The 13,955-nt window shown below is 39.5% G+C and overlaps 2 protein-coding genes across 2 annotated transcripts; both read left to right on the top strand.

Moving 5' to 3' along the window:
- The first annotated feature begins 2,795 nt into the window (after nucleotides 1-2,795).
- hoxa9b (homeobox A9b) lies at nucleotides 2,796-4,866 on the top strand. The gene is made up of 2 exons (XM_085918559.1): nucleotides 2,796-3,312; nucleotides 4,598-4,866. The coding sequence occupies exons 1-2, from the start codon at nucleotides 2,796-2,798 to the stop codon at nucleotides 4,834-4,836; spliced, it is 756 nt and encodes a 251-aa protein (XP_085774685.1). The 3' UTR covers nucleotides 4,837-4,866.
- Nucleotides 4,867-10,465: 5,599 nt separating this feature from the next.
- hoxa2b (homeobox A2b) lies at nucleotides 10,466-12,556 on the top strand. Its single transcript, XM_085918448.1, has 2 exons — nucleotides 10,466-10,826; nucleotides 11,076-12,556. The coding sequence occupies exons 1-2, from the start codon at nucleotides 10,559-10,561 to the stop codon at nucleotides 11,726-11,728; spliced, it is 921 nt and encodes a 306-aa protein (XP_085774574.1). The 5' UTR covers nucleotides 10,466-10,558; the 3' UTR covers nucleotides 11,729-12,556.
- The last annotated feature ends 1,399 nt before the right edge of the window (nucleotides 12,557-13,955 follow it).

Below are 13,955 nucleotides of genomic sequence, written 5' to 3'. Positions count from 1 at the left end.
ATAATACAATGTTAAATTCATTTTAATTACAAAATGACACAATGTTGACTCATCTATCTTGGCACAATGTTAAAATTGCATTTTAATTCCGAATGATTCCATATTAAAATGCATGTAATGGAAATGACCAATATCACATGCGTTAAGTCAACTTTTATGGTGGCACAATGCAAACCCTTAACACTCAATGACACAGTATATGCATTTATATCCCAATTGACTCCATGCATGCTAAATTGTATGTAATGGTAATATGGGTGACAAAATGCTCCATTTATAGTCATTTCTAATGACACAATGTAAAAATGCATTTGAATGATTCAAAGTTCCAAGGCGTATGTTATGATACTTTCAATCACAAAATGTTCAAATCTCTCTTTTATCGTAATACAATTACGTTATTCCCAATGACAATAGTAAAACGCATTTTAATTCCCAACGAGTCAGTTAAAATCCAACTTCATGGCAAAATGTTAAAACCCATCTTTTATGGGAATTCCTACGGGCACAATGTAAAAAAAATACATTTTATATACTCCCACCAACTAAGTCATTTATTAAAAGTCATTTATTATCTCCCAATAAGAAAATGTTAAAATGCATTTTTTTTTCAATGTACTTCCTTATATGTCACAATGTTAAAATCCATCTACTTGACTCCCAATGACGTCATGTTAAAAGGCATATGTAATGATACCTTTCCATGACAGAATGTTAAAATCTATTTTTATTGTAATTCCCCGCGCAATGATAGCATGTACTCCCAATGACACCTAACATGTATTTTAATTCCCGATGACACAATTAATAACTCCTATTGACAAAATGCACCAAATCCATTTTTAATCCCAATGACCCCAATGTATTTTGATTCCCATTGTTAACATGCTTGTGTTGTGGTAACACAATGTTGAAAATGCATCTCATGTCCACTGAGCCAATGTGAAGTGCATCTTGCCAAGGACACGAAATTTTGAAGTCCATCTTTTCGATAGCAGCAGAAGAGAAGAGAAGAGGAGAGGAGAGGAGAGCGGGGCTGTGGAGTGGTTTAGGTAGTCTCATGTTGTTGGGTTATATGTGACTTACGTCCCACAACAGGAAACTGCCTTGATTACCTCAGTAAAAACTCGTCGCATATTGTGAAAAGTGACTTTCTATTCATTAGCCATTGTACTTATCAATAATTTGGCAGCAAGCAAATAAAACGCATTACTCCCACAAGCGCCACATTATGTTTTATTGTTGTGCGTAAAAGCAATCCGCGGTATTAATTAGACCTCTCGGTGGGTTTTGGTCACAGTGAGTAACGTCCATTTAGCCAGCTATTTTTATTTATTTATTTTTTATTCACGCCTGCACTTTAAGAGAAGCCAATTAAATGGACCTTATTTGCTAAGAAGAAGGTTTCAGGCTGAGGAAGAGAGCGCAGACAAGTCCTCGGTTATGATCATTGCAGTCTGCCAGTTGCCTCGCCGTAGGAAACGCCGGATGCGTCTGCTTTGCGCCTCAGAAAGGACACAAAGGCCCGGCTTTATTGGGGGTGGGGGGGGGGGGGATATTTAGCTTAGACAGCCATGTTGTAACCTGAAGAAAAACAACCCCAATTGCCCGTGATAAAAGAGGCCGTTATGGCACCCAAATAACCTCGCCCTACTTTCCTGCATGTGCATGCGCGCTTCTTTTTTTGGATGGGCCCAAAGAGAGCAACAAGCCTGGACATCTTGGAAAGTGGCCCTGGAGCATGCATGGACGTGTTTTGCTATCGTAAATCCAAACGAGCCTTTAATTTTTTTGAAAAACACGCGCGAGCTTGTTTTAATAGAATTGTAACATTGGTTATTTTGTAAGTGCTCGCTTAGAAGCGCAATGCGCGCTAATCAAACGTTGCGCTGTGCTATCAAAATGTATCAATTAAAAGCTATTTCATACGTATACGCGGCGTTTTTGTATAAATATATTTATGATTTTGCTTTATCTTTTCATATATTTTAAGCAATAGCATTAAGCAATAACGAAACAACACATCAAAAATAGCTATTATTTCATTTCTTTTTATTTTATTATATTTATTCGTCAAAAATACATTTGGGTTAGAAATTGAACCGACACAGGAGGTTTAAGTCTATTTTTTTTTTACCCCAATTAGATAAAACAGTTGCATTCGAAAACATGCATCCACATCCAAGTATTTTTGTTTTTGTTTGAGTTCTTATTTTCACTGAAGCTTCCCGTGGCAAACTAACTTGCACATAACCTTTAAATGTCTGTGAGTGTTTAACCGAGGCCAATTAATAACTCTTATTAGATGTTAATGAACTCCTATTTATTTGCAAGAACGTCTCACTCGGAAGCTTAAAACATTACAAGCACACCAACGAGCGTGCTCCATTAATAAATAAAGATCTCTTGACAAAAATCATAACGTTTATTGCTTATAAAAGTGAATGCTACCAGTACGAGCAGGCCCAATAAAGGCGAGGGAATTTGCTATTAAAATATGGTGGTGAAAAGACTGGCTATTGAGTTGAGCAGCAGCAGCAGCAGCACAGCAGCAGCAGCAGGCTGATTTATTATTTATTGTTCTGTCCCACGGTCACGTGTTCGGGGCGCCCTATCCTTGCGTGGACAATGTTCACCGCGTTCAACTTGCATTGGGCGGCCAGGCTGGTGCACGACGAGGCGCAATATCACGCAATGACCCGCCGCTTGCGCCACTTTGCAGGATTATAGCAGGATTTGCGTTGTTCAGCCTTTTTTTTTTGGGCATCCGTTTGTTTTTCCTTCTCGCCGTTGCCATGTCGACGCTGAGCTACTACGCGGACGCCGGCGTCGTCCCTGAGCTGCAGGAGGATGTGCCGACGCGGTTCCCATCAGCTGCAGGGGTGGAGCAGGCGATGCTCGCCGAATATGGCGGACAGGAAGCGTGCCCTTTGCAGAAATCATCTATTTTTGGCGCGTCTTGGGGTCCCATCGCGGCGCACCCGCCCAATACGGCCGCCCCGACTTACATCCATCACCACTACAGCGGCAGCGGGGACGGCGATGGCATGTTTGCGCGCTCCTGGGCCCTGGAGCCCGTGTCCGCACCTTTGTGCCTGACCGGACTAGCGTCGACGGCCGCCATGCATTACGAGATCAAACCCGAGCCCCTCATTGGGAGTGGCGAGTGCACAACTTTGGAGACGCACACCCCTCTTTTGTCTGACGCGGACAGCGCCGCGGCCCTGGCGGAGGTTCCCTGCGAGAGCACGTCCACGTCCAAGCCCCTCGTGGAAAGCCCCTCAGCCGGGGACCGGAGGGAGATAGACGCCAGTAAGACATGCTTGCTTTTTATCTTCTTATTGTGTCTCCACTTCAGTGAAACAAAGCTCGATTGAGGCCTTTGTTGCAATTTGGGCGAAAATGCGCAATACTATGTCATTTTGCCTTCCTTCCGCGTGGCACAGTTCTAAAAGCCCCATTTTTTATGACTTGAATTCGGATTTGCTATACATCACGTAGATTACTTTGAGACTTGCATGCGCATTTCCTACTAAATTCAACAGAATGTGAAAAACTGAAAATGGATCTAACTCCCAAATGGAAGTCCATTCATAGCTCCCAAATTTTAAAACACATTTGAATTCCCATACAACCCGCACATCGCAAACGAGCCCACACACAATGCAGCGTTTGCACAAATAAAAATCACTTGCAATGCATTTCTCGTTCTTATTGTACAATGGTTCCCAAATGTCGGCTGGGGGCCAGACAGGGTCCGAATCAATCCTGTCTTGGGCCCAATAACATTGGTGATTCTCAAACAGGACACATCATTTTAAAAAAAAGGAACCATTTGTGATTTATTGTGAATACGTATATAATAGCCTATAACTAAATTAGTTTCTTTTTCTTGTTGGATATTATTCCAAGACCCATTGTAATGGTTCAGAGATATCTAAATTGTTTTTCAGTATTAATGCTAGTAAAAAGTGCAATGGCGGCATATATAGTCATACATCACTTTTAACCCCATTAGTGTGTTCAAACTGCTGCGTCAAATAACCCATTTTGGTCAAAACATGAACTGACCTGGTTGTTTGGAGAAGCAAAGTTTTTTTTTTCCTTTTTCTTAAAAAAACAACAACTCCACAACGTTTTATTTTCTAAACAAACTATAATGGATCAAAGTGACCCAAGTTTTTTTTTACCAATTCTTTTTATGAGCCAGCAGTTTGAGGGGCGCAATAGAAACTCATTCACCTTTGTAGTTTTAGTGTATTTTTAATTCGTACATAACATCATTTTTGAGGAGGAAGTCTATGTTTTATCGTATATTATTAGTCGATTTTTTTTTCATGGATTGCACTTTTCACAGGGAGAGCTCTCAAATCCGTTTACATTCCACATTTTCCAGTTAAGACAAAAAAATATATGGAAACGGCCTAGTCGTAAAATGGCTGTCCAAAATAAATATTTTCATGATGTTGATCATTTTTTTTAAATTATTCATTGCTTTTCCATAAAGAGCAATTAAATAATAAACCCAAGCAGTGCGTTTCAAATAATGCTGAAAATCAACATGCAGAAATATCATCTCGATTTCCTGTGCACGCAGACAACCCGTCGTCCAACTGGCTCCACGCGAAGCCCACCAGAAAGAAGCGCTGCCCCTACACAAAGCACCAAATCCTGGAACTAGAGAAAGAGTTTCTGTACAACATGTACCTTCCGCGAGATCGCAGATACGAAGTGGCCAGACTGCTCAATCTGACCGAGAGACAAGTGAAAATCTGGTTCCAGAACCGCAGGATGAAGATGAAGAAAGACAACAAAGACCGACGAAGAGACAGTTAAGTGCCATAATATAGCCTAATACTGATTCGAGCTGTGAGAGAGGGGGGGGGTCCTTGTGGGGGGGGGGGGGGGGGGGGTCTGTCCTTATTATTCTAAACTGTTACAAACGTTGTTGTCTATAGTTTTGTGTTGTTAAATAATGTTGGATGTTTATTTCGTCTATCTCATGTGTGTTTGGTAAAGTGAACTAGACGATTTGTTGTGTTTTTTTTTAAATGCATGGAAAAAAAAAATCCTCGACTACCTGAATGTTTTTCAGCTACCTATTTGCAATGTTTACATTAATTATTATTTTTTAGATGCTCTTTAGGTGTCCTCTTATTGTGAAAGCAAAATGCACATTCGAAATGAATCGTCGTAGGTAATTTTTTTTAACAGTATGTAGGAAAATGTAATTATTTTCTATGATTTTTATTATTATGCTTAATGTAATGCATTTTTAGAAAATGTACAATAGTCAACCAAAACTGACCGCTCTTACAATGTATTGTTCTGTTCGCCCAAAGACGTATTTTAATTATTTATATAAATAATTACGTGACTGAACTGAAAAATAATGTATTAAAAGGAATCGAAAAAGAAATACGGGATTTTTTAATTTATTTACCACCGAATTTATAATAATAGGTATAATAGGAAAAGCAATAGCCATGTTAAAAAAAAAAAAAAAAAAGCTCACGTTATTTCCATTTCTGATGGAATATTATCCAGAGACAGAAATTGAAGCGATACAAAATTTGGAGCATGTGAAATTCATTCATTACAAATCTTATGTGTAAAATTGAATTTTGGTTTGATCTCAGTGTGTTTGTGTGTCTTTAAACGCCCCGCCGCGGTGATGTGCCCTCCGCCATAAAGCTCAATAGCTGCAATCGCATTGTGGACTGTTTAGAAGGTGTGAAAGGAGCAAAGCATGTCGAGACTGTGTGACAGTAGTAAAGGACACATTTCCAATGAGCCTCAGACGAATATGGAAGATAGCTGGAAGATTTGGCCGACGACACACACACACACACACACACACACACACACACACACACACACACACACACACACACACACACACACACACACACGCACACACACACACACACACCCTGGAGGACCAGAAGATCCGTTTAATTACTTTACAGCCATCTTATAACAATTAGACATTGGTGGTTCAGTACCGTCCTTTCACCGACCCCCGCCCCTTTTTTTAGTTTGTTGCCGCAGAGATATCACACACACACACACACACACACACACACACACACACACACACACACACACACACACACACACACACACACACACCTGGCAAATTCATCATCATGCACAATCTACATGTGCATAAAATATATGACGTCAGTTGTTGAATGGTGATGTATTTTGCTTTGCATGAATACAAAACCGTTGCACGGATATTTTGGGGTTTTGCTGAGTCCCTCTGCGCACAAAATGGCCAGCAGGTGGAGTCAGCGGCTCACTGGGAGGGGGGGGTGGTTACATTTTCCTGCGGGATGATGCGTTCAGGGACATTGTGGAATCAAAAGGTTTCTGCTTTCAAACAATTTAGAACAGCAGTGTGCTAACTTATTCCCCAACCTTTGGACAAATTAAAGGATGCGTTGGCCACGTACATCCCCCGCTACATGACTTGGTGTGATGAGGATGAATAATAAATCATCATTTAGATATTTGGTAAGTATCTCCGGTCGAATACTTTATCGTAGGAGCTCTGCAGGGGAAAATAACAGCTCAGAATTGACCAAGATGTCGCTTCGATGACCTTGCTGGCTAATTCATCAGAGCGGTTTGACAGCAGTCTCGAGAGATCCTGCAAGTGGGAGTCAAGTCTGGAACACGTGGGAGTCCATTTATCTACTGTACAGCCCTTGTCATCTGCTTTGATCAAACCCACAGTGGAGATTGTGCTCACTCCTTGGACATATATGGTCTTTTCCTCCAATGTTTATTTAGCTTCATATCTAATGCAGCTATGTATTTGCTTCAAAAGCAGCATGCACAAAATCTTCATTTCAATCAATGGAGATAAATACTACATTCCAGGATGTAACATTGTCGCAGGCGAACAAGGCATGTGAGAGTACTTTGTCTGTCCAACACATGGTTTGAACATGCAATGTGTTGCCCATCACCTTTTAGTACCGCCAATGTGGTTGTGTCGTTAAACTTGCTACATGAGCCAATGAAGTGCCCACTAACTTCTGGGAGGGATCCAAATCCCCTCACCCCTCCCCACCTACCTCCAACAACTGCCCCAGTGTGAAAGTTTCAAGTGAATATCAAATTAGTACAGAGATTCTCAAAGTGTGGTAAGACTGGTGCTATCACAGAATGAAATAAATGATATTAATAATCAAATATTTGACATTTCCATTCCGGTCAAATATACTGTTTAAACTTTTTTTTAAATTCAACACAGTACAAGTACTTTTTTTTTAGTTCAGTTTTATTGAACTTTTAAGTATCGTGCAATACATTTGTATTTAGTCCTTAAGTCTAGTACATTTTAATTAAATCATTAATTTGGCAGGAAAATGGCACCCTCAGGCCGCTCAGCATAATGTAGCTACAGACATATGATGTTGACCCCATGATGAAGAATGACGCAGCAACTGTGTTCATGACGAGACTTGCCTCTCAGGCATACAGAGCAATTTTGCATTCCCAAGTGTCATCAACGTAAATGGTGAGTCACATAATTGTTTTGGAAGTTTATGGAAACAGCTTCTGATCTAACGCATGCCACAGCAATGTGTACCTAAATTGTTTTACCAGAGTGGTTTAACTTATTTATACACTTGTATGAGTACTGTGATCACTTCCAACGTTATTGTTAGTAACTTAGTAAGACAATCATAAATTCTCCCTCGCATACATTTTTAATTGAAAGATTTTTATTATGTTCATCCATATGGTAGATTCAAGAGTTTCAAACAATTGTGTGAAAACTCCTTCTGCCGCCATGCATGTTTGTAGTTTGCAGTCTTGTCATTGTTAATTTAAGAGCCATGTGTGTTTCTGTTTTCCATCTTTTCCCGTTTTATTTTATTTTCCCTCTCAGGCCCAATATGCTTTGAAATATGCTGCTAAAGCTGCAAAAGCATATTTTTGTATTGTAAGTAACAACCTCAATAACGCCTCACAATGTCACACTTCGCAAACAAGTCTGTAAATAATCCAGTGAAAAGCTCGAAAGGACGAATGGGACACCCTGCAGTTTTTTTCTGTGCAATCGTTTATTTTTCATTGAATTTCACTCTGTATAAGAAAACACACATTAATATTTTTTAGACTGGAAACATGTCACAGCTTCTACAACAAACCCACGTAAACGTCATGTATGGCATCAGAATATAGATTTTTTTTAAATTGTTATATTTAGTCTCAAGTATAATAAGTCTAGTAAAACACTTTTTTCCATTCGGGAATACTGAATATTCACTTTAAATCATATTAAATCATCCATTGGTCGGATTAATGCATTTTAATTCATATCTGAGTACGTATAACCCGTCATCACAATTTGATCAATGTATGGAATAACGGGAGTAATTTTCATCCACAAATGAGAGTGCATCCGATATATAATTCAGTATACTCGAGAATCATGCATTGAAAGCAGCACTTTAGTCTAATAGAGATCGTTTTAGACTATGCAGGCTGCGTAAGTGGTTGCTGGGAATGTATTTCGAAAAAGAAGTGAATGGAAATGCCGACACCCACTCACCTCCGTAAACAATATAATGCTTGGTTCGTTAAAAAAAAAAGAAACATTCCTCATTTTCCACATTGTAGTCCTTGTTACACAAAAAAATAAAAACAAATGTACAATAGCCTATAGTTGTGCTTCCCATCTAAATAATAATAATAATAATAATAATAATAATAATAATAATAATAGAATAAATCAAAAAAACATTTTGATATACCCGTTTGCGCAGCTCGCTCCTCTTGATGTTTCTAGTGGTCACAACCTGATGTAAGGAAGTGTTAGATGCTTTAAATGTGTTCTTGGGGCAGGGAGCTGTCACGGCATCGAGCGAGAAAGATTGATCCCATGCAGGCTTCTTTGTTTAGAGCCGTGCAATAAACAGCCCTCACATCCTTCCTGCACCTTCCCCCCCCCCCCCACCCCTTCCTCTCACACTTAGCGATAGTAGCTACATTCTCTCCACTGCAGACGACAATGGTAAAAGAAAATCACACTTTCTGGCAGTATGGAGGTGAATTATTATTGGGCCAGAACAGGGTTCACACCGTGCAATGATGAATATTGCATATTTCTTGTGAGGACACGTGATATCGGATGGCCTTTATAGATTTGTGTATATGAAATAAATATATCCGCAAAATCCATATGATGTTATTCCCACTTTCTTTGTGTGTCTGCATTTGTGTGTGCATGTGTAGGGGGAAGGGGTGGTCACGTGACTGGCGAAACCCTGTAAGAAGGTCTCGAATAAATGAAGTGTGCAGAGGAAAAAAGAAAAAAAAACGGTTGTTAGGGTCACGTGGAAATGACTACATGTGCGGTGTAGTTATGGAATTACAAGACTCAAATCATAATTTTACAATCTTAACAGAATGAATGTGTTCCTGCTTAAGATAAGATGTTGAAGATTAGGTTAGGACTTTTTTTTCATCGTAAAATGTTGCAGCCTAATATTAGGCTTACTTTTTTTCTGGAAGCAATTTGTAGTAAACTACGGTTAGAAGAACATAATACGACTATTCTTCCACCATATATTTTTCCGCTTATCGTACCTTTTTCGTAAAATATTGACTTTCTTTTAACAGCAAGTGCCCTTGTAAAATGATGACCTAATTCCCAAAGCTTTGACATTAACTCCCTTTTCACGTAACCGTGCCTTTTCCCTCTATTTAAAATTTTACAACTTTGCCATATAACATGAACACGTTTTGACTTCTTTTTATAAATTGCGATGACATTTGTAACACAGCTTCATCATGGACCTGTTTCATTTTTCTCTCATAAATTTGCGACTTTTTTTTTTTTATCTCAACAACTCCCAAATATTGGAAACTAATTCAGATTCATATGCTTTCTGTTTGAAAAGATGGCTTGAGAACAGAAAAGACATTTCTAAATAGATTTATGATCAGCAAAGACATATTGAACGTGAACGCACCCTCTCTCTCTCTTCTCTCTCTCTCTCTCTCTCTCTCTCTCTCTCTCTCTCTCTCTCTCTATCTATCTATCTATCTATCTATCTATCTATCTATCTATCTATCTATCTATCTATCTATCTATCTATCTATCTATCTATCCATCTATCCATCTATCCATCTGCCTGTCTGTCTGTCTGTCTGTCATGTTGAGCGTGGAGGCGTCTGCGTGGACGTTCTATTTTCCTTAGGGGCCTTTCTATAAGGATGGCGTGTAAACAGAGCAGCCTACGCGCGGGATGAGGCGTTCCCACCACCACCACCCATTCCACCCATCAATCACGAGGAGGGACAGTGGTCCCTTTTGATAAAAAAAAAAAACGCCAAATTGTCATTGGACAGATGCAATCATGTGACAAGCCGCACGCTCTGATGCCGAGCCGGCATGTCCTCTGCAAAGCAAACAATTCACATTATACAGGTCCCCAAACGACTCTGTCCACTTTAGCAGTCTAAATAATTTAAATTTTAAATGACGCATCATCCCAAAAGCGGCTTATCCGAAATTGACGAGGAGTAGGAGGAGATGAATTACGCATTTGGCCTTGAAAGTGGTTTTATCAATAGTCAGCCGTCGCTCGCCGAATGCCTGACATCCCTCCACGACCGCGATGCGTTCCAGACTACGTCCATCAATACTTCGACGCGGAATCCTCCTCCCCCTCCTACGGACCAGCCGGCGAGTTGCTCCAGAAGCCCGCAGCACGCTGCAGCGCCATCCGTTGCCGCACAGTACACGTGGATGAAGGAGAAGAAAAGCACCAAGACTCCGGCAGGCTCTCCTCCACTGCAAGGCAAGACATGATTGATAACTCCCATGTTAATAACTTCCATGTTATCTTCACGCATGCATGACAGGCCTTACGTGGGCGTATTTTTTTTTCCAAAGCATGAAAGATTTGGATTTTAAATCATGTCTTAAAATGGTGATGGATTGTGCATCTGGCACGAATCTCCGCTTGTCTGTCATAAATCTTTTGTTGCATCAACGCAACTTTCACCTCATGCACCACAATTTAGTTGATTTTTTTTCTTGATTTCAGCCTCTGCAGAGTTAATAATAGCCGAAAGCGATTGTCCCGCGCCATCCTGCAGGAGGTTGAGGACAGCGTACACCAACACGCAACTTTTAGAGTTGGAGAAAGAGTTCCACTTCAACAAGTATCTTTGCAGACCTAGGCGACTGGAGATAGCCACCTCGTTGGATTTAAGCGAGAAACAAGTCAAAGTATGGTTCCAGAACCGCAGGATGAAGCACAAAAGACAAACTCACTGCAAGGAGAACCGTGAGAGCAAAAGCAAATACGTGAAGGACTTTTTGGAAGAGGAGCCAGCCAAGGGGCAGAGGTATTTCCAGGAAAATTGTTTCAATTCACAACACTGTCCTAATAGCCACAATGGCGACAATGATTCGACTTTGTGCATAAGTGAGAAAAATGTCAAACATTCTCCGGACTGCGCTCCCACCACGGCTCCCTTCTGTGCGCCCGTAATAGGCCCGGAGAATAATCTTTCCCACGTCTCCTCGCACAGTGAATACTCCCCGGACATGAACGTCTCTTTGCGGGAGCTTCCTCGAGCATCCTCGTTCTCGCAAGACTGGTCCGATTCAACTCCGCTACCTTTATCACCTGAAACTTTTGAACTTTTCTCAGAAACACTCACAACTATGGATTTGCATAATTTGAGCTATTGAAACGGTTTTAGTTTCATTTACATTATTTTTCTATAAAGGGGAATTCTTTCATAAATGACGTAAGGTTAATTAAGAAAAATAAGAACACGGGTCTTGGGTAGGCTATTTATTACATTTACACCATATTTATTAGGGAAATAAATATTCATATTGATTGTAATCAAATTTAAATGTCTTAAATATTTTTTTAAAGGTTTGTTTTAATCCCGCCCCCATGAAAATACTGTTCATAATCTAATTTTTCGTGCAGTTTCGGCTTTTGAATGTTCAAAGAAAGACGATTCGCCTGCTTGGAGTCAAGGAGGGCAAAAGCTACGACTTTTCTCCGCTCTCTAATTAAATTTTATTGCCTATAAAACTCACAGCATTGAGGGTGCTTGTTTATTGGCTTTTTCGCTGTGTAATGCCTTCTTTGAATTAACTATGCTTGCACCATTGTGGTTCCCCCAAACTTTTTTAATGATCAACAGTATACTAGGGAATTAATTAAAAATGTGTTTTCTCCTAAAAAAAAAAAAGGCAGGTGAAAAATTCAGTTATTGCTATTATTAGCCCAATTTTATTTTTTGCAAATATTTGTAAAATAGCGTAATCTGAAACCAAAGGAACTGCTTCTTTATTTTCATATTTAAAATGATAAGGCAAATATTATAAAATATTACATTTGAACACAAGTGGTAAAGAAACACAGGCAGACAGGGACGTTTTCTTTAGAATGAAAAAAAAACAATTACTGTTCCGCTTCTGTGCTTCACCTTTTTTAATGTAATATGCTGCACCCTGGTGGATAAGGCGCATACCAGGAAGAGCAGCACAATGTCCATTGAATTATGCACAAATGTTTTTCATTTTTGCCATTCTATTTAATTGTTTGAATATTATATTTTTCATTATGTATATTATTGTAGAGTGCTATCTTTTCTGATTAAAAACACATTACAAAAATTTCCTTTGCGTTTTTTTAGGAGTACTACAATGAATTATGAAATTTCCATTCATTTCAGTAGGAAAAGATTATTTGATCATCTGAGTGGTTTGAATAACAAGCGGTCACTTAAAAATAATTTGTGCATCAAGTATTATCATGAAATCATGAAATCTGCAAATTGAACATTTGTTTATAAGCAACCATTCAAAACAAAGCTCTTTCTTTTTAGTAAACAAAAAGTATGCGATTGGATTTTCCTGCTTGCGCACAAATGTGCACACACACAGCACACACAGCACACGGGTGAAAGGTCAAGCTGTCTCTCCTTTCCTCTCCAAGCAGGGAGGAACTAGTGCCAGGTCAGAAGGGGGTCATGATTTGAATGCACTCAGAGAATTTGTGGATAAATCTAAACCGTATGTGACATCGTATTTTTATACTGTAAAATATGATTCAATCATATTGTGTTGACTAAACAGGCTAACCTACAAAGTCAAAAGAAGAGATTGCAAGTAAGTTCTTCACATGCGGATCCCCTTAATATAGGTGCAATGACAATTAACTCAATTACAATTACGAGTAGTTCAAAGACTCGCTTCACCTGGACTGTGTAATGAATGGAGCCTGTCACTCCATAATTCATCATCATTTCTGTAAACTACAACCATAATCATCAAGCATCTATCATGATGCATTTTTTAATACCGCTTGCCTCATTAGGCTAGTGGATGATCTTGAACCTATCCCAGCTGACTTGGGGTGGGATACACGCCCGACTGGTCGCCAGCCAATCGCGGGACACATACAGATAAACGACCATTCTATGGGCAATTTGGAGTCTTCATGGAGCCTGACATGCATGCTTTTGGAATGTGGAGGAAACAGGAGTACCAGTAAACCAACACGAGCATGCAAATTGCATGCCTGGGAATCAAACCTGGAACCTCTCAACTGTGAGGCAGATGTGCTCACACTTCCATCATGCATCCATACAAACTCAATAAAGAACATTAGTATTGAATACTCAACTCTTTTTGTGGATGTCATGAATGCAGACAAAAAATATGGAAATTCTGTAAAACGGTTTTGTTGGGTAATCACATTCAAAGCTATTTGAATATTTCTTGTATCGATAAAGGGATAACCAAAAGAGAAAAACTTTTCCTAGTAGATTTACAATGGTGTAAACTATGCACAGCATTTTATTGATGCTGTGAGGGGGGATGTACCCGCTATCAAAAGAGGAACACCTTTCTGCCTATCAATAATCCCTATTTGGATTTACAATGTTGCCGTAAA

The sequence above is a fragment of the Syngnathus leptorhynchus genome, chromosome 8 (assembly GCF_054491065.1).
Source record: "Syngnathus leptorhynchus isolate UIUO chromosome 8, UIUO_Slep, whole genome shotgun sequence".
Taxonomy (NCBI): domain Eukaryota; kingdom Metazoa; phylum Chordata; class Actinopteri; order Syngnathiformes; family Syngnathidae; genus Syngnathus; species Syngnathus leptorhynchus.
Note: the sequence above shows the minus strand (reverse complement) of the source record. Positions and strands in the feature narration are given on the sequence as shown.

Coding starts and splice junctions, on each gene's coding strand:
- hoxa2b (XM_085918448.1), top strand. CDS start 10,559: ATGAATTACGCATTTGGCCTTGAAAGTGGTTTTATCAATAGTCAGCCG. Junction 10,827..11,075: donor AGGCTCTCCTCCACTGCAAG/GCAAGACATGAT, acceptor TCTTGATTTCAG/CCTCTGCAGAGTTAATAATA.
- hoxa9b (XM_085918559.1), top strand. CDS start 2,796: ATGTCGACGCTGAGCTACTACGCGGACGCCGGCGTCGTCCCTGAGCTG. Junction 3,313..4,597: donor CCGGAGGGAGATAGACGCCA/GTAAGACATGCT, acceptor CTGTGCACGCAG/ACAACCCGTCGTCCAACTGG.